Source organism: Symphalangus syndactylus, chromosome 8 (assembly GCF_028878055.3).
Source record: "Symphalangus syndactylus isolate Jambi chromosome 8, NHGRI_mSymSyn1-v2.1_pri, whole genome shotgun sequence".
Classification (NCBI taxonomy): domain Eukaryota; kingdom Metazoa; phylum Chordata; class Mammalia; order Primates; family Hylobatidae; genus Symphalangus; species Symphalangus syndactylus.
The window spans coordinates 101,944,172-101,965,198 of NC_072430.2; the positions used below are offsets into that span (position 1 = coordinate 101,944,172).

The window sequence follows — 21,027 nt, forward strand, 5'->3', positions numbered from 1 at the left end:
TTCAGCAAAGTCTCAGGATACAAAATCAATGTGCAAAAATCACAAGCATTCCTATACACAATAACAGACAGACAGCCAAATCATGAGTGAACTCCCATTCACAATTGCTACAAAGGAATAAAATACCTAGGAATCCAACTTACAAGGGATGTGAAGGACCTCTTCAAGGAGAACTACAAACTATTGCTCAACGAAATAAAAGAGGACACAAACAAATGGAAGAGCATTCCATGCTCATGGATAGGAAGAATCAATATTGTGAAAATGGCCATACTGCCCAACGTAATTTATAGATTCAATGCCATCCCATCAAGCTACCAATGACTTTCTTCACAGAACTGGAAAAAACTACTTTAAAGTTCATATGGAACCAAAAAAGAGCCTGCATTGCCAAGACAATCCTAAGCAAAAAGAACAAAGCTGGAGGCATCATGCTACCTGACTTCAAACTATACTACAAGGCTACAGTAACCAAAACAGCATAGTAATGATACCAAAACAGAGATATAGACCAGTGGAACAGGACTCAGGCCTCAGAAATAACACCACACATCTGCAACCATCTGATATTTGACAAACCTGACAAAAACAAGAAATGGGGAAAGGATTCCCTATTTAATAAATGGTGCTGGGAAAATTGTTTAGCCATGTGTAGAAAGCTGAAACTGGATCCCTTCCTTACACCTTATACAAAAGTTAATTCAAGATGGATTAAAGACTTAAAATGTTAGACCCAAAACTATAAAAACTCTAGAAGAAAACCTAAGCAATACCATTCAGGATACAGGCATGGGCAAGGACTTCATGTCTAAAACACCAAAAGCAATGGCAACAAAAGCCAAAATAGACAAATGGGATCTAATTAAACTAAAGAGCTTCTGCACAGCAAAAGAAACTGCCATCAGAGTGAAAAGGCAACCTACAGAATGGGAGAAAATTTTTGCAATCTACCCATCTGACAAAGGGCTAATATCCACAATCTACTAAGAACTTAAACAAACTTAGAAGAAAAAAATCAAACAACCCCACCAAAAAATGGGCAAAGGATATGAACAGACACTTCTCAAAAGAAGATATTTATGCAGCCAAAAGACACAAGAAAAAATGCTCATCATCCCTGGCCATCAGAGAAATGCAAATCAAAACCACAGTGAGACACCATCTCACACCAGTTAGAACGGCGATCATTAAAAAGTCAGGAAACAACAGGTTCTGGAGAGGATATGGTGAAATAGGAGCACTTTTACGCTATTGGTGGGAGTGTAAACTAGTTCAACTATTGTGGAAGACAGTGTGGCAATTCCTCAAGGATCTAGAACTAGAAATACCATTTGACCCAGCCATCCCATTACTGGATATATACCCAAAGGATTATAAATCTTGCTGCTATAAAGAAACATGCACATGTATGTTTATTGCAGCACTATTCACAATAGCAAAGACTGGAACCAACCCAAATGCCCATCAATGATAGACTGGATTAAGAAAATGTGGCACATATACACCATGGAATACTATGCAGCCATAAAAAAGGATGAGTTTATGTGCTTGGCAGGGATATGAATGAAGCTGGAAACCATCATTCTGAGCAAACTATTGCAAGGACAGAAAACCAAACACCACATGGTCTCACTCATAGGTGGGAATTGAACAATGAGAACACTTGGACACAGGATGGGGAACATCACACACTGGGGCTTGTTGTGGGGTGGGGGGAGGGGGAGGGATAGCATTAGGAGATATACCTAATGTAAATGATGAGTTAACAGGTGCAGCACACCAACCTGGTACATGTATACATATGTTACAAACCTGCACGTTGTACACATGTACCCTAGAACTTAAAGTATATAAAAAAAAGAAATGCAAAAAATAAAAAATAAAAACCACTAAAGCAGTATTATATGTCATTTATGAATACATATATTTGTAGTAAAAATATATAAAATGGATAGGAAAGATATTCTGCTTACTTCTGAACAGGAAAGAGGGTAAGGAAGTGGGGGTAACGAGAATTGATCTGAAGCTATCTTGCTTTACTCCCCATTTTAAGAACTTAAGTAAATGTGGCAAAATGTTGATGTCTATTAAATTTGATTGATGTGTGTTATTATTTGTAATTATCTGTGGTTGAGATATTTCAGAAATATAACAAACATTAAAAAATTGATAGTAATAGATGGAAATCCTTTTTAAATGAAATTACTTACAGGCCAAGGTGGTGGGACAGAAGTTACCTCTGGAGTATGAAAATAAGCAACACCATTATGGTAAGTATAAGGATATCCAGTTGAAGTTGTTAGATACATTGTTCCAGCTGCTGGCATTATACTAGAACCTAAAGCAAAGATTAAATAATAATAATTGAAATGTTCAATTTAACTGTTAAAAATGTAGTTTCTAAACACTTCAGAAAAATATTTATCTTAATATACCTATGTAGCTATGGTAAAAATTGAATGTCACAGGTATTTAAAAACAATTCCTTATGTCAAAGTATCTTTGAAGCCTGTATTTTTAAACTCAATACCTTAAAGCTTTTAGTTTAAGATGATTAAAGGAAAAGATAAACAATGCTAATAAGAAATACTAAAAATGTATCAATTCAGATTCCAACACCAGTATGCTACACAGAGCTTAACAATTTAGATTATCATCAGCAAAGTAATTATTTGTACAAATATAAATTACGTGTAATTTAAAGTTACTTCAAGACTAAAGTTCCTAAAGTCTTGGCTAGAACTTTTATTTCTGAAAGTCCAAAGATGATGGAGGCAGTAAAGTTGGAGAAGATTCTACTTTCCTAAAGACATTTTGGTTCCACCCTACTGATTCTTTGGATATCCTACCAGCAAACATTCATTCATGCTATGGCTGTCTTTTATCTCTCTTTTCTATGATCTATTCTCTATCTGGTCTCCCTTTGCTACAACTGCTGCTGTTGCAAACATGACCGCAAGTCTTCATGTGGCTAGCCTGGGGTCCCCATCTCTTTTCCCGGGCCAAGTTATATAAACCCCCACCACAAACCAAAAAAAATAAATTTTATATATATATATATATATATATATATAGAGAGAGAGAGTATATATATATATATATAGTCATTGAAGAGACTTTAAAAGTTAAATTAGCCAAATTAGATTAGGGTCTTAACCAGCAAGGTTATATAAATTAGTGAAACTGACAATCCTTCTTCCACCTATACCAGTGCTTCTCAAAATTTCACATAAATTAGAATCACCTAAATTGTTTTTTAAAATGCAAATTCCAGGGATTTATCTTCAGAGATTTTGAGTCAGTAAATCTGGGACAGGGCCTAAGAATTTGCATTTTGACAGCTTCCAGTGAACTGACATTGTCTGCAAACCACACTTCAAATAGCATGGGCCTACCACTTTAAGTAATACTATTGCTCCTCAGCTTTTATATTTTCACTGCATTTGATCTAGTATTGTTATTATTTATTTTAATGGTTCTTAATTAGATCCTTTTGAGAATTTGATGAAAACCAGGGACGCTTTCCTCAGATATATATACAGTCCAACACAATTTTACACACAATTTTGGAGGTCCATGGATTCCCCCCAAAAGATATTCAACTATTATTCAAGGATAATGATAATGGTTCATTATTCAATAATGGTTCATTATTCAAAGAAAATGAACCATGCTTTACCTGCTAAATAAATAAATTTTCAGTGCATACTATTTCAAGGCATTGAACAGGGCCCTAGCGATACAGCAAAAAATACAAAAATTAGACGTGAGATGGTCTGTATCCTCAAAGAAGTTAGGTCTGGTAGAGAAGATAGTCATTAGTTGATTACACAATTAATTAATTAAATACAATTTTGATAAATACATGAGGCAGTATAGGGTACGATACTGAACATTTCAATTATTATATATACAAAAATATATAAAATCTCTCTCTCTATATATAATATATATGGAACATTTGTGATGAAATGATGTTTCAGCTAAGCTCTAAAGAATGAATTGGATGGCAAAGAACATTCTAGGTAAAGAAAATAGTATATTAGATTCTGAGAACAGGAGTATAGTATGTTCTGGAACTGAAAGAAGGCTAGATGGCTAAAGCATGGAAAGAAAAGGGAAGAATACTTCAAAATAAGCTGAACATAAGACAATAAGAGGTGCACTTTTGAAAGATCACTCTGGCTGCCTTGTGAATGATGGATTGGAAGGTAGAAAGATTGGATTCAGAGAGACCACTTAGGATGTTTTTCCAGGAATTAAGGTAAGCAAAGTGGTTAGTTGGGACACGGTGTTGGTAATGGAGATGGAAAGAAATGACAGATCTAAGAAAAAACTAAGATAAGAATCCCTTATTTGTAAACGTACTTTTAATACCTATTTTTCTTCGCAGAAAAGTCAAAAGAACTTTGGAGTCAAACAGTCCTTCATTTGAAGGCTAGTGCTACCACTCACCATTAGGCTATTTAACCCCATACTTCTTAAAGTTGGATAAGGGATGGATGGTATAGCAGGAGATATGAAAAAGCAGAGGCTGAACATAGTAATCTTCCTACAGAATCAGTTTTATTCAATTATTTTTGGGAAACATTTTTAAATTCAAATAAACAATATGATATTATGGAACAGAATGCAAATTATACATGATATTTTTACATAAATCGTGAGACTTTAAAGAAAATTTGCAATTCCAGTATGCTGCAGTGGGTTAGGAACCACAACATGCCAAGATTAACTCTCCTCTAGCTTTAGGAGTATTTCAGCAGAAACATTTTTAAAACAATGACTTTCCTTTTTGGGAATGAATTTTCTATTTACAAAAATAGAGATAACAATACGTCATGGGATTCTATGAAGATTAAATGAAAACCCATAACATTGACGCTTGCACTAAGTAGTTTTGAAAAATCTATTTGTATATTTGAAAGCATTCAGCATAGTGCTGATTTATTTTCTATTTCAGCAAGTGGTAGATGATACTATGAACATTACTATTTAGTACATATTGCTGGTGATAATGGGCTAAAGGACCGTTACTATATGTCCTAGCTTAACAACAGTAGTCTGAAAATATTCAGCATTCTGCCATATTTAGTGCATTCCATTTTGTATTAATCTACTGAGGATACTTTGATTGTCTCCTAAATTAACAAATACTAAGTCAAAATTAAACTTAATATACGTCAATCTCTTTTTTGTTGTAGTTGTGACAACTGTACTAGCCGAATATCTATTATTTCTAAGTCAAAAGCATAACAGTCCAAATGAATACAATCTATTAATTTGTTAACAGATTATATATAATAACCTAATGTTTTAAACATTCCCGTAGACACTAGGATGTGGCAAAGGGAAAATAAGTTAGTTATAAATTTTACACCACATTTCTCCTTCTAGCCAGACTATTCGGAATTTTAATAAATATTAAAGGTAAAAAGTTAACTATAAAGATGCCTAACTTAATAAATAGAAAGAGTGAGGAAAGAATAATAGAATTGAAAGCATTAGAGAAATTTGAGGAAGGTAGATACATAATTTAGCTAATTCCTAAAGCTTTAGGGATTGTCCCCCTGAAAATTATGACATACCTGGCTGAGTTACAGTACACAGCATGCAGCGAGTTTCTGATATTAGTTCTATGTTTTCACTTTCAATATTTTTACTCTGATTAATTTTAAATTACTTTCTAATTAAAATTTTTCTCATTAGTAAGTCTAAATTATTAAATTACTTCTAATTAATTTTGCTATTTTAAATGATATTTTCATCACAAAAGATTTTTTCCTTTAATAATGTAACTACATGGAAGATACTTAAGCATCTTTATGTATATAAATTTTTTCCCAGCCAAAAAAAAAATTGAGATATATTATTTTGTGGCAAAAATATTCAGTTTTTCCACCAACTTTGCTAAAATAACTTTATTAGATGAAAGAAACATGATCTTTTAATAAAGTTCTATAAAAAGTCTTATATTTCAAAAAAGAACCATGCAAAAACATTTAAAAATACATTAGTTCTCAATACATACGAGGGATCCCTACTTGTTGTTTTCTTATTGCTGGACCAATGTTCAGCTTCTTATCCTTATAATTAAGTTTTTCAGCCTAAAATAAAAAAGAAATTATTTTATTATTTTAGCACTATTATTTATAAAATCAATAAGAAAAAACTAGTTAGAAAGAATTTCAAAAATTCAGACTATGATATTCTTTGAAAGTAGCAAGGAATAGTGGGAAAGAGCAGTCTTCAGACTGAAATAGATCTGGGTCTGACTGCAATTCCCGATTTTCCCCATTTGTAATACAGTCAATCCTCATTACTCGTGGATTCTGTATTTGTGAATTTGCCTATTTGCTAAAATTTATTTGTAATCCTAAAATTAATATTTGTGGCAATTTTGAGGTTATTAGTGGACACGTGCAGAGTGGCAGAAAATTTGAGTAGCCTGATGCACATGCTCCCAGCTGAGGTCAAATAAGGCGCTATTCTTTCTTCTTGTTCCAGTGCTCATACTCTAAGAGAGAGCTTTCTATTTAGTGCCATGTTTTCTCCACTTTCGTGCTTTTTGTTGGTGATTTTGCTATTTAAAATGGCCCCCATGTGTATTGTTGAAGTGCTGGCTAGCACAAGAAGACTGTTGTAGGCCTTATGGAGAATATATATATATATTAGATGTGCTTAATGCTATTGGCCATGGCTTCAATGTTAATGAACTAGTAATCTGTTATATATGATGCCTTTAGATGGAAAAACACATAAAACAAGGTTATATATTGATGGGTTCATGGCAATATTATGACCAGAGGTTCTTGGGAACATTATCTTCTATTTCCCCTAGAAAGAGGAGTTCAGCATTTGCTAATTCAGTGTTCCTAGCAATGTTAGAGAACATAACTGCCACAAATAAGAACGGACTTTTGTATATATTTTATACATACAAAATATACATACAAAGTATATGATTTTAATAACATACAATTCAAATTCTACTTTTTTTCTAAAAAAGTTAAATGTTATATTTGCCTTAAAGTTATTACACTGAATTGCTGGCTATAGGCTTTTTCTGTGAATATTCTTAGTTTATATAATGTTTTTCACAGGAGGGAAATCATCTCAGATAACCTCACTGTTGGAATCCACATTTGTAGTGTTTTTTAAACATTCAAAATGCTATTAACACTTTGCAAAAGATATATCCCCAAGTTCTTAGTTTCAGTAAAGAAAGCGAAACATTATATTACAGTTTCACAACCATACTCGTAATGATTTTGGAATTTGCTCTTCTGCAGATTAAGTTTCCTAGAGACCAATGCCAATCTTAAGATGCAAATCTTTTTTAAAAAGCAATTGATTATTGTATTTGAACCCTGAAAAGATTAGTTTCAAATACAAAAGTTCCAGAAATGAAGTTAAATACACCAAAAGATCATACCTCTTGTAAAATTTTTTGTGCATCTTCTTGTGTTTCAAAAGTGACGAAACCATACCTAAATAAATGCATTAATTATTACTAATTAATCATTTTCTTAGAATGTTATATTAATTATATTAAAATGTTTTAAAATTTTGTTTTTAAATAATGGGCCACTGTAGGAGTAGGCATCTTTCTATGCTGCACTAGCATGGGAATCTTAGAAGAATCATTCACAGCTTAACACTGTCACCTCCCTTTAGTCAGGGAACTAAAAGAAAAAAGAACCTCTGAGATCTTGAAATAGCTTCAGCTCTCAGCTGTATGCACGGAAGAAAAGCACAAGAGATTCATGCTGTGGCTTGAAAATTGGGATGCAATAAATTTCAATCCAGAGCAATAATCTCCTTTTAAACTAATAGAAGTTTGGCTAAGAGAAATCAAAGTAGAAAAATAACTAAAAAATTTAAAATTTCAACACAATAAAATTTCTTATATTGGTGAATGACAATGTAAATGTATTATTTTATTATTATTAGCGCATATAACTGATAATGTAATTATTAGTATATTCCCAAACGATATCAATTAAAATATGTACGACCCAGATTTCACATCTGTTTTTCATACATAATTAACTTCAAGTACAATTCATATAATGTTCAAGATACAAATACACATAAATGATGTGCTCCGTGTCCAAAAAGCCAACATAGGTAGAGAAAAAAGTAACAAAAGAAAGAAAAAGTGTATCTGTCAAAACATAATTGCTATTCAGATAACTTAAAGAAACTCTTCTGAGTAATGCTAAATATCTTCACTATTTGCTTCAATTCATAATTACTGGATCATATACAAAGTTTCTTCTTTTAAACAAAGGAATTTCTCTTTATCTATTTGCCCAAAAAAGGAATTATTTTTACACTATTTTTTTGGTAGAACACACACACCACCCAGTGGAAAAGGCATAAAATACAGTTTACATTTCCATGTATGTTTTTCAATGATTAAAAAATGGATATTACCAAAACAGCAAATTCTGTTAGTCAAACACAAGAGGTAAATCTCACTTCATCTTAACATTGTTTGGCATTCTGAGGAAGTATCTCATCTGTTTAAAAATAACCTTTCTGTAGAATCCCATCTCTTCCAGAGTATCCATCTGTTGAATGTTGTTTCTCACTAATGCCACCTCAATGGGTCCCTTTTCTTATGCCTATAAATATTTATGTTTTGCCTCTCTTTCAAGAAAATAAATACAATACTTTACTGCCTTATCTATTTTCTTTTAACTTTGCAGTCCAACTCCTTAAGTGAGTGTACTATGTAAACTATCTTTTTCCTTTCTGAAATTCGGCTTTGTACACATAGCAATCCACCGAAACAGCTCTATACACATTTAAATACACAGTCTATTGCTTTCTTCTCAATTTTCACTATCATTGATATGTCAATTAAAAATCATTCTTACTAGAATTATATTTCTCATACTGGTCCCCTAATTAGGTCTCTGAGGCACAACATAGAGACATTTCTTGGTGTCAGCTGTTTTCAAATAAAGCTCTCTATGGCCTAAAGCAGGGATACAATTCCAAAAGAATCTGATTCCTTTTGCTTCTCATTCCTCAGCTAATGTACATCTGCTACTCACATTAAGTGCTTGCTGCCTACCACTGAATGGTCCCTCCACTCATGCAAAACTAACTTCTCAACAAATTAAGAAATATTACAGTGTCTCTTCCCTCCAAAATACACACACACACACACACACACACGGAAATCAAAAGGTAGGAGGAAAGAAGAGGGCATGATAGTCTCTGCTGGAAAATGGAACGAAAGTAAACTGGCATACAAAACCTAGTCATCCAATGAAAATAGAGTTGTTAATTCTATAGACAATCTGTAGTGATACTAACCCTTTGGATACTCCAGCTCTGTCATTTACAATCTTCACTTCTTTCACAGACCCATACTGGGAAAAAAATTTTCTTAAATCACTTTCATTTGTCTAATGGCATAAAAAGAAAACATTAAAAAACATTTTTAGTTGATAAAAGATGAATAATTCTCATGTTTGCTCTGGAGACAGAAAAAGTTATAGATAAGATGCAAGAAAAATGCCTCTCATCATCAAAACAGTGCATAAACCACTAGGTGATTAAAATCAAGGTAAATACCTTGCTTTATGCGATAGCTATGTTGTTAAATTACTATATGCCAATAAAAATGTAAGCTGAATTATTTTAAAACTACCAAGCTCACTATTTAAAGAAATCTTTAAATGATTCTTGTTCTCTAGCTGGCCAGTTTTAAAAAAACCAATTTGGATTAGGAATGCTATTTCCATAGTAAGGGTACAATACTATTGGCTCTTGTGGCTCAGAGACAGTCATGGCAGTGGAACTAGGTTGTGTTGGCCTACATCAGTCATTCTATTTTAATCAGTAGTCTCAGGAACTCCTTTCCTAAGTCAGTTTTAGGAAAGGAATGTATTTCCAAAAGTGCTTGAACTCAACTGTGAGAACAATGGTGTGACTATAAGATTTAAAGTTATTAGATTCCTTATCTGTACTCAATATACATTTCAGCTAAATTCAGACATTGTTTTGATAGTAAAATAAAAATTGGAATCATAATTAGATTTAAAGCATACAAGGTATCTACAAAGATGGTTTTGGCATGTCTTTTTTTTAATTGAAATAGTCTGATAATAGACTCTCATCACCTTTTCTCAGAATACTGACACTAAATTCATTGCAATTTCATTTTCTGGTTTAGCTATAACTGTTTGTCTACAAGAGTAACTTTTCTCTAGAAAAAAATTTCTTTATATACACTGCAAAAAGACATGCTTTAGTGCAGAGCTATGCCTTTTGGGTTTAACTGCCACCTCACTACTTACATACACTATTGGTTTTTAGTTGGTAACATAAAGCCTGCTAAGCTGGATAATGACAAATACTGATTCAATCTAAGAAAAACTGAATGCCTTTTATTTCAGTTAATAGAAAATGAAATCAATGCTAGAATAAGAATTGTTACTAGATATTTGAATACAAATTAATTCCAACTATTCTCTGGTAGAATAATCACTAGCTCAATTTTGTAGCTCCACTTCTTCAGTGACAGTCAAGAAAAGTAAGAATTAAGAGGGATAGGCTGTTTGCTTATAAAAATGAAAGGTTAAAAAGTCTGTGACTACTTGCTATTAAAGTAAATGATTTCCTTGCTGGCCTTTATCTGTGGTTTTGAAAAAGGTATAAGTATACAGGAGGAAGCCCTAGCAGTTACCTTAAAACTATGGCTGCATTATAACAACCGTCTCCAAAGTTCATGCTGTAGCTGATGGGCTTCAGTAACCTAAAATAACTTGGCCATACGAATGTTTATATTTATTGATAACTTACTTTTAATAGCATGCTAAGCTATTGTAATGTAAATGAATTCCCAAATTGAACATTTCTGCCAGCCATCAGTATTTTCCACAGATAAAGAAAATCTTTTTAAAAATAAATATTTTATAAGAAATAATTTTTCTTACTTTATTTTTAGTGAAACAATCATATACTTGTTTCGGACTCATTGTTTTGGCAAATACACTACGTGTAACATTTCTCTTGTGCAGGAAAAAAGAAATTCCACCCAAATTGTAACAGATTGATTATATGGAAATAGAGAGTTATAAATGTCAAATATCACACCTAATGGCATAAGGAAGGTTTTTTTTTTTGTTGAAAATGATAACTCTCCCTATAATTTGTAATATGTAAAATAGAAGCTCGGAAATCCTTCTATATATCCATTTGAAAGTAAGAGTATTACACTTAAAATATCTATGCATGCCTTTCTTGCAGGCGTTTACTCTTACCTCCCCTCTGCGGGCTGGGAGGCACTGCACGTCATCTCATGAACTACGCTTCCTTGAAACAGTGGAATAGTTGATTACATGATGTAAATATATTGCTTTTTAAAAAACTTTTATTTTAGGTTCGGGGTACACGTGCAGATTTGTTACAAACTCGTCATGGGAGTTTGTTGTATAGATTATTTCGGCACCCCAGGTACTAAGCCTAGTACCGAATAGTTATTTTTTTCTGCTTAAATATATTACTTTTAAGATGCTTTATTCTGACAAGGACACAGGACTTTTTTGGTGATCAAATCCTAAATTCTAACATAGAAAGTGTTTTGCAAAGAATAGATGCCTAGGAGGTTGCTCAGGAATCTGAGATAAGAGTTGGGGTAAAGAAATAGTATTTCATAAAACTAAGTTTTTAAAAAATGGAGTCTCTTTTGAAAATTATAATCATCGATTATTTTGGCTACTGGAATATTAGGGAAGAAAGTATAATTAGTTCTGGTATGGAAGAGTATGGAGCTATAAGACAGAAAACTAGGCTTCTAGTCTCACTCTGTCACTATGTGGCTAAGAGCCTACAGCAAGTCAGTGAGGATCAATTTCTTTATATTTGACGAACAGTTTTTAATGCTTTATGTAACCTACATGCTGGTTGAAAAGATTCTTTATAATAAGATATTCGAAATCTGTTAATCATTATGCAAATATGTTATTGTTTTATAGTTGCACAAAGAAACAATTTCTGAGAAATAAAGACTTCTAACGAAAAAATACACTTTACTGCATGCATAAATAGGTACCTTAAAGTCAATTCCTCCTACAAAGATGCGATTAGGGATCACTGTTCCATATCTTGGGGCACTTGTTGGGTTATTCAAAGGCACAGGCGACACAGGACTAGGGGATGGAGATAATGAATCTGTTTGCATCTGGTTTGATGTTTGCTGTAAAATAAAATTCTTTTACACTTTTTGCACTGGGTATAATGCAGTCTGCTTTTGATGCAGACCAAAAACATATATCTTTCAAAAAGAAGAGTCATTTAGGCAAAATATAGTATTCTAGGCTTTACTTTTATTATTATAAAAATTATAATTAGAGCTAAGAGCTTTTTAAGGCAACAGATCTAGGAAACACAGAATCTACTCCACTATAGAGATTTTAAATATTAAATATATTACTTAAAATGCTTATATTATTATCAAACCTATTACTTAATTATTAAGGGGAATATTAAACTCATGAAGATGTTTGAGAAAGAGAAAAACAGTCCCAGCCTGACACAATCAACTAGGCCCTGGTGTTGTTAGGAGTTGGCCTGGCACTCACAGCTAGGCTGTGGTGTTCTCTTGTTAACAGAACACCAACATCAGACAAAGTCACCCTATGACTCTGATGGATCAAGATTAAAAACAAGACCACTCCATAATCATGTTTGAATGCTGACAAAAACAAAGGCATTGCCCAAACCACAAGAATAACCAAACAACCCTCCATTCTGGCTGATATGAGTGACTGCTCCTTCTTTATTAGCTATATTTTTAGCCTCGATCCATTTTTCTTTCCTTTTAGATAAAAGTTAACACATCCAATCATAGAATTACTACAACTTCCTGACACTATACATTCCAGAGTAAAGCCCTACTTCCTTAAACCCTCTCTAAAAATTGCTCAACACAAGCCTATATCCTGTAAGTTCTAACACCTTCTGATTGAGAGGCCCCATGGTTTATGTTTTCCCTTGTTTGAACAATTAACAGACCCAACTTTACTAAATGACGCATGTGTTCCTGGTGGTCTTTAACTAATGGTCATTGACAAGCTAATAAACTCTAACATTCACATTCACCATTTTCAGCCTGAAAGTCAAAATTTTAAATGCACTTGTCAATTTGAAGATTGGACTGATTTTGTTAAAAAATTATATACTTGTAGCTCGTAAATGTTTATTCCAAAGAATTAGCTCAGTACATATCCACATGTTCACAATTCTAAGTTAGAGGACCTAATTTAAATTTTAATAAATATATATAAATGTATAAGCCTTTGCAGAATGGTAAGATAATAGACTTTTAAGGTATAACTGAAAAAAAAACCAAGACTTGAGAATCGCGTTGAAGAGAAACCAATTCAAGAACTGTTGAATTATTTTCCATCTGAAAACACTAAACACACTTCTGAGACAAACTCCATAATATCCTAAAGACAAACCCCATAATATCCTAAATATGTGCCTCAAAAAACTTGAAGTAAACTGGGTGTTGTGGCTTGTGCCTGTAATCCCAGCTGCTTGGGAGGCTGAGGCAGGAGGATTGCTTGAGATCAGGAGTTCAAGACCAGCCTGGGCAACAAAGAAATACCCCATCTCAAAAAGAAAGAAAAAGAAAATAACAAAAGCTTGAAGTTCATAATTCCAATTCTCTGAGAAACAAACTCATGAAAATGAATTTCCAGCTCAGGTAATAAAGTTGTTCTTTTTCAAATTTGTTCTGCTCTTTCTTCTCTGGCCAATACAATCACAATCCCTATATTAATCTTTGCAAGATGTACAGAGAAATGACTAGGGCAGGAGTGGCAATTGGGCTATAGGCTGGACCTTATGGGCTCTCTTCCCCATCCAGCCTTAAGGAAGTATGTACTCCTAATAAGGGAATATGTAAATACTTCTTTTAAAACACAGAAAAGCCACCACATTTCATAATTACTATGTTGTAGTTTCCAATGAAAGAAACTGGGAATCTAATCTTAACAGCTTTCTCTCTGGGCACTTGGAGGTTATTTGTGACTTCAGTCACTTTGCTCAGTAGGATATAATGCTCAGAATGGGTAATTCTGGAATGCTTAGTATTTTTCAACCATGGATTTTGTATTGCTAGAGATAATATAACAGCTCTAGTAGATGTAATCTTGTCTTTCTGCCCATTTGTTTACAGTGTCAAAATTACCTATTTGCTAAATTAAAAAAAAATTCTTCATGAAATTCTCTTATTGAAAATTAGATGTACTAATTTGTTCGCAAGTTTAAGTAAAAGACAAACCCCATTATATTTCACTGAGAGAAGGATGAAATGAACGGAAGTAAACAGTGCTTTATTTCCAATCTCGAGAAACTAAAGGATACTCCCTGAGAAAAGAAAAACAACCTTTCACACTCAATTCACTTCATTCTCCTCCACTCTCTAAGGCTCCTGCTCTATTGTGGGCTCGCTCTGCTTAAGTTTTCTCCCTCATCATTTTCTAACATATGATTTAGTTTACTTAGTATGTTTATTATCTGTCTCCACTATTATGTAATGCATTAGGGCAGGAGTTTTGCTTTTTTCACGGCAGCATCTAAAGTACTGACAGTACACAGCAGGTGCTCAATAAATATCTGTTGAATGACTAAAAGTGAATCATTTCTTCAGTAGAGACCTGCTCACGATATGCCAAATAGGCTGAAGGCTAAAGAATACAGTATAACAGCAGTCTAATATATATATATATATATATATATATATATATACACACACATATATACATATATATACATTATATATACATATATACACATACATATATATATATATACACACACATATATATATATTTGAGACAGTCTTGCTCTGTCGCCAGGCTGGAGTGCAGTGGCATGATTTCGGCTCACTGCAACCTCCGCCTCCCCGGTTCAAGAGATTCTCCTGCCTCAGCCTCCCGAGTAGCTGAGACTACAGGGGCGCACCACCACGCCCAGCTAATTTTTTTGTATTAGTAGAGATGGGTTTTCACCATGTTAGCCAGGATGGTCTTGATCTCCTGACCTCGTGATCCGCCCGCCTTGGCCTCCCAAAGTGCTGGGATTACAGGCGTGAGCCATTGCACCAGGCCTACAAAATATTTTAATGTTAGCAATAGCAAGGCTCAGGTGGAGGCAACATCTAAGTTCATTATAAACAATTAGCGATGCATTGAGTTAAACAACAAAGAAGGCCTCAAATTCCACTAGCAATAATTCTGCACGTGTTACGGAAACACCTAGATGGGGACTGTTGCCGGGTTTGAAGGCTCCTCCGCTTGCTAAAACTTCCAGCACTAGAGAGTTTATTAAACTTCTCCAAAGCAATGTGCCCTCACTGGCTCCTCCCCTTGAGAATCAACCTCGAGATCTAGCATCTATTTTGCAAACGAAGACAGCAGGAACGGGCAGGCTAACCGTCGCAGTCACTGCCTCGGCGCTCCTCCCCCTCCAAGGCCAGCAAGTTGCCGCACTCGGGGAAATGGCCGCAGCGACAACTTCCTCGAGTTCTCTCGGGTCATCGTGAACTTGGGCACCGAAACGAGGATCCACCCCCTCCCCACCAAAGTGCGGGAGGGAAAAGAAGGCTAGCCAGCGAGAAATTTTGCCCCGCAAATCCGCCAGCAGCAGTGGCGGGAACCCTCAACGGCACCGACCCCGCCGCTGGCCTCGTGCGCAGCTGGTCCCCACCCTCTCGCGGCGCTCCCTGATTGGCTGCTGGCGGCGGGACGGGGCGGGGCGGGACGGCATGTTGCCGCTGCGCCTCGGGCCTGTGCGGGAAGTCCTCGTTCACTTCCCCAAGTCAGCCCTGACTGGCTCGGGAGCACAGCCAATGCTAGAGTGTCCGGGTCCCGCCTGGGCCACAGGCAGGCCCCTGCCAGGACTCTCAGACCTTCCGGTCCTCGCTGACCAGTCGGGGAGTGGAGGCGTCGACCGCCCTGGCAACTCCTCGCCTTGGGCGGCTGGGTCGAGTTCGGCAGGAGGGAGCGTCAAAGACGCTGCCTAGCCCAATTTCGGCGGGAAAGCGGTTTATCTGCTCGGACTCCGTTGGGTGCCTGGCCGCCCGCCGCCTCCCGAAACATCCACGCCTGAGGTCCCCTGGCCCGTCTACACCCAGTCCAGGCCCCGTGGCGGCGCCTTCCTGACCCCCCATGAGACAGCCAGACGAGGTCTGCGGGAGGGCGGCTCCTGGCAGCGGTCGGTGGGGCACCTGGCCACGTTTCTTCCCAACCAGATAGCGAGCGTTTGGGGCCTTCACCTCGCCCCTCCAGGCCCTCAGGTACAGGCTCCACGCTGCTCTTCCTCCCTGCTACCCCGCGCCCTGGGGCCCTGATCGCCGTACTCACCGGCCCGGACTCGGTTTCCATCTTCCTCTCCGCTCTTCAGAGACGCGGGGTAGGGAAGAGAAGCCTACAGTTTGAAGCCACCTTCACGCCAAGGCAGCTGCGCTGCTTGTCCTGCCTGGGACTCTCGCCCCCTGGCGGCGAGGGCGGCAGTGGTAGCTGCAGGGGAGCAGGCTCGGACCCGGGCCCTGAACCTGCCACCTGGCGGGTGGGGAGAAGCGTACTGCGTCGCCTCGGGTGGCAGGTGGCGGTGCGGGCGGGCGCGGCAAGCCGGAGAGGGGCGCAGGCGGGCGAGTTTCGGCTGTGGCCTTGGGACTCCGAGCCGGGGCGTCTCAGGGGCAGAGCGCACGGCACAGCGGGGCGGGCGTGGGGCGTGCGGAGCGAGGGCTCGGTTCTGGGACCCCTCTCGCCTTCTCAGACGGCTGGGGAGGAGAGAGCGAGCGGTCAGGCAAAGCTCCATGCACGCCTTCCCCTCTCCTCCACTTGAGAAGAGTCGGCCTCTGGGACTGGTGGGTTTCGAAAGGTTGAGGTGACCTTAAGGCTTTACTGAGGTGGAAGAAGCCGGTTGACGGGTGACTTCCGAAGACTGGTGTAAAGCGAAGAAGGTTCTAGAGTCAAACTCTGACTCTTGGGGCCTGACGCGCAAAACTCGGGGGCTCCCGAGAAGCCGCGGACGCCGCTCTGCACCTGTTGCCGCCGTCACTCATCCCGCCAGGCGGGCGGGGCCGCGCGGGTGGCTTGGTCAGGACCTGCCATTCAGCCCAGGCTCCGGTGCCCGCCCCGGAGGGCGCCCCAAGCGGGTCCCGGCCCCGCTGAGCACCTCCAGCAGTGGCACAGCCTCTGGAGGGGTCCGGGACGAAGCCACCCGCGCGGTAGGGGGCGACTTAGCGGCTCCAGCCTCCAACAGCCTTGGGATCGCCTTTGGAAGAAGATTGCGCTTTTTTTTTTTTTTAAATTAATGAATTAATTAACTAATTATTTTTATTTTTGAGACGGAGTCTCGCACTGTTGCCGAGGCTGGGCTGCAGTGGCGCGATCTCGGCTCACTGCAACATCTGCCTCCTGGATTCAAGCGATTCTCCTTGTCTCAGCCTCCCGAGTAGCTGGGATTACAGGCGCCCGCTACCACGGCTAATTTTTGTATTTTTAGTAGAGACGGGGTTTCACCATGTTGGCCAGGCTTGAACTCCTGACTTCAAGTGATCTGCCTGTCTTGGCCTCTCAAATTGTTGGGATTACAGGCGTGAGCCACCGTGCCCGTCCAGTTAACTAATTATTTAGACACGAAGGCTCACTCTGTCGCCCAGGCTGGAGTGCGGTGGTGCAATCACGCTCACTGCATTCTCGACCTCCTGGGCTCAAGCGAGCCTCCCACCTCAGCCTTTTGAGTAGCTGGGACCACAGGCAGGTCCACGCCACCACGCCTGGCTGAAAGAAGACTGCTTTGTAAAGAATACGTATTTCTAGTAGGTAGCTAAAATGATTACAACGGGATAAACTTATAGTAATGATTATCATTATTATAGCTGCCATTTATCAAGTACTTTGTTTCAGGCACAATGCTTTGTGATTAGTATCATTTAATCTTTTCATTCTCACAGCAACCTTTCAGATAGATGCTCCAATTATTGTCATAGTACGTGATGAAGCAGAGATTTGAAGGATGAGTAATTTGGTCAAGATCTAAAGCTGTAGGAGGTTTAACCGTCGTCTCCCCCCCCACCTACAGTTCTTGATCTTAACCATTTTGCCATATATTTTTAAAGAATCAGCAGTAACAACTGTTAAAAGTTACACCAGTAATAACTATTGTACACACTACTATGAAAGTTTGACTTTGGGTTACTTTGCCTTCAAGATATAGAATTAAAAAGAGAGTGACTATATTAATTTTTGATTTATTCAAAGATTAGCTCTTCATATTATTTTACCCCCAAAAAAATGGGAAACAATTTTTGTTTATCTTACCCGAAGAATCACTAAAGTCATTATACATTTCTGCATGCAATTTAAGCTAATTTTGTCGGGTTTAAGTCTCTGTGCAAATCGAGAATACAAACCTATTTAGATGAAAACTCATATTCTAAAGCATAATAATTTTACTGTTCAATACCAGTAGAACTAATCTTCTTTGGGCAATTTTTTTTCTAGGACTGTTGATGGATTTGGGTAGATGTTCCTATCCTCTCTTGCCCAAATTTTTTTGACTAAAAACACTTATTTTCGAGAACTACATTCTCTTAAAAAATGTACTCGGCGCAATAGGTGTTTAATCTGACAAAAATTTACATAATTTAGGGAACACTAACTGTATTTCAAGGCTGGTGTTGGGTACTAGAGGGATATACTTTATTTTCAGCATGGCAATTCTCTGTTCTGCCTCTTACTATTAATTCTTACACCAAAAGGAATGTTCAACTTTAAAACTTGGATAAACCACATAATATTATGCAATGCACTCCAATTTAGTAGACACGGAGTTCCTATTCTGTGCAGTAAATAATGGAATATAATATGGTAGATATGAAGATGAAGAACAGGGGTGTCCAATCTTTTGGCTTCCCTGGGCTAGATTGGAAGAAGAAGAATTGTCTTGGGCCACACATAAAATACATAAACACTAATGATAGCTTATGAGCTAAAAAAAAAAAATCACAAAAAAACTCATAATGTTTTAAGAAAGTTTATGAATTTGTATTGGGCCGCATTCAGATGTGGCCCACGGGCTACCAGTTGGGCAAGTTTGATGAACAAGGTCAAACCTCTGTTCTCAAAGCATTTTAAATCTAGAAGGATAGAAAAAACTAATTACTCAAAACAGTGTAATATAAATATGCTTATAAGAAAATAAAATACAGGCATAACAGTCTAAGTGATATATGAACAATGATCAACGGTCTGTGGGAGCATAGAGGATAGCATCATAGAGCACAGCGTCCAGGGCCGGGTAAGAGCATCGTTAAGGCTGGAATGCTGGTCTGGGCAGAAAAGTTGAGGGAAAGATATTGAGCCTGTATCATGTACCTAACGCTGGGCTAGTCACATTCTTTTTAAGTCTTAGTTCTCTCTTTTTCTTAGTCTCTCTTTTTCTCTCTCTCATTGGAAACCTGAGTCTTAGAGAGGTAAAAGTGACTCTTGTGGTCACATAGCTAGTAAGTGGTGGATGCCGTTTTCAAAACTTAGTTCCTTTTTTTTTTTTAATTATGCTTTAAGTTCTAGGGTACATGTGCACAACGTGCAGGTTTGTTACATAGGTATACATGTACCATGTTGGTTTGCTGCACCCATTAATTCGTCATTTACGTTAGGTATTTCTCCTAATGCTATCCCCCCGCCCAGCTCCCCACCCAACAACAGACACTGGGGTGTGATGTTTCCCACCCTGTGTCCAAGTGTTCTCATTGTTCAGTTCCCGCCTATGAGTGAGAACATGTGGTGTTTGGTTTTCGGTCCTTGTGATAGTTTGCTCAGAATGATGGTTTCCAGCTGCATCCATGTCCCTGCAAAGGACATGAACTCATCCTTTTTTATGGCTGCATAGTATTCCATGGTGTATATGTGCCACATTTTCTTAATCCAGTCTATCATTGATGGACATTTGGGTTGGTTCCAAGTCTTTGCTATTGTGAATAGTGCTGCAATAAACATACGTATGCATGTGTCTTTGTAGTAGCATGATTTATGTTCGGGCAAAGTGCATTTTGTCATGTTACTTATACTGTGGCAATAAAGATAATTTTATTCTGGAGACCTTTGTAAATAGGGACCATTGAAGATGATTGAACCAAGAAGTTGTATAATCAGAGCCAAATTTTAGGAAGATATTTTCATATCAAAGAAGAGTTTCTGAGGGGCACAGACTGGAAACAGATAATTAAATTTGGAGGAGAAAACAATTCAAGTGAAAAATAATGGGGACCTGAACAAAGGTGACAGGAGTGAGAATCAAACACTGGGAAAAGGTTAAAGAGATACCAGTGAGGAATTGAGACTGTTGGGCGTGGGTGATGATGGAGAGGGATTGGTGAGGCTTATTCAGAAATCTGGTTTCATATATGGGAGATACTGTTTACCAAGATAAACATAAAAGTATAGCACATTACAAATTGCAAACATAAACGTCCCATTTTCTTAAGTTTTCTGCCAGCTTCCCAATGTTTCTCATCTTTTTTCTTCACACAATCTGTTCCGATCATAGTCTTTGTTTCAGGGATTTACCCAAACCTACCCTTCTTTCTTGCCTTCGCTAGCTGGCAGTTCTTTCCTTCTTGCCTCTTGAGTTTTCTAACTTCAGATTCTAGCTCCTAATATCTACTTCTGGTTCTCGTTTTCTTGATAACCCTTTGGATGCATTCTCTAGTTTATAGATGTGGATAACTATTTTGTGCCTCCTGTGGGCGGGCTTTATGCTATGGCATGGGATACAGCAATGATTAAGGCCTAGTTCTTGCTCTGGTAGCAAGACCTAGTGGCAGCCTGTGGTCTAGTGCAAGAAGCAGCTAAGCAGCCTGTGGTCTAGTGCAAGAAGCAGCTAAGTAAGTAAAAAGTTTATACATTCATTGTGCTAAGCATGGCAGTAGAAGAGTTGCCAGGTACAGAGATAGCCCAGACCAGGGAGTGATTTAACTTGGTAGAT

The 21,027-nt window shown here is 37.6% G+C and overlaps 1 protein-coding gene across 5 annotated transcripts in view; it reads right to left on the reverse strand.

Moving 5' to 3' along the window:
• The window catches only part of BOLL (boule homolog, RNA binding protein), a 78,827-nt gene extending 61,614 nt beyond the window's left edge, over positions 1–17,213 (reverse strand). The window contains exons 1-6 of one of the 5 annotated variants that reach the window (XR_008659626.2): positions 16,395–16,812; positions 12,074–12,217; positions 9,331–9,422; positions 7,436–7,490; positions 6,032–6,107; positions 2,211–2,338 (exon numbers count right to left, since the gene is read on the reverse strand). Coding sequence is in view for 4 of the 5 variants with exons in the window: in XM_063644871.1 (XP_063500941.1) it covers positions 2,211–2,338; positions 6,032–6,107; positions 7,436–7,490; positions 9,331–9,422; positions 12,074–12,217; positions 16,395–16,415 (516 nt within the window). In the remaining variant the exon portion in view is untranslated. Of the gene's footprint in view, positions 1–2,210; positions 2,339–6,031; positions 6,108–7,435; positions 7,491–9,330; positions 9,423–12,073; positions 12,218–15,465; positions 15,734–16,394 lie in introns of those variants that run through there. The other 4 variants (XM_063644871.1, XM_063644872.1, XM_055290116.2 and 1 more) reach the window with 4 other exon arrangements.
• Between the last annotated feature and the right edge of the window lie 3,814 nt (positions 17,214–21,027).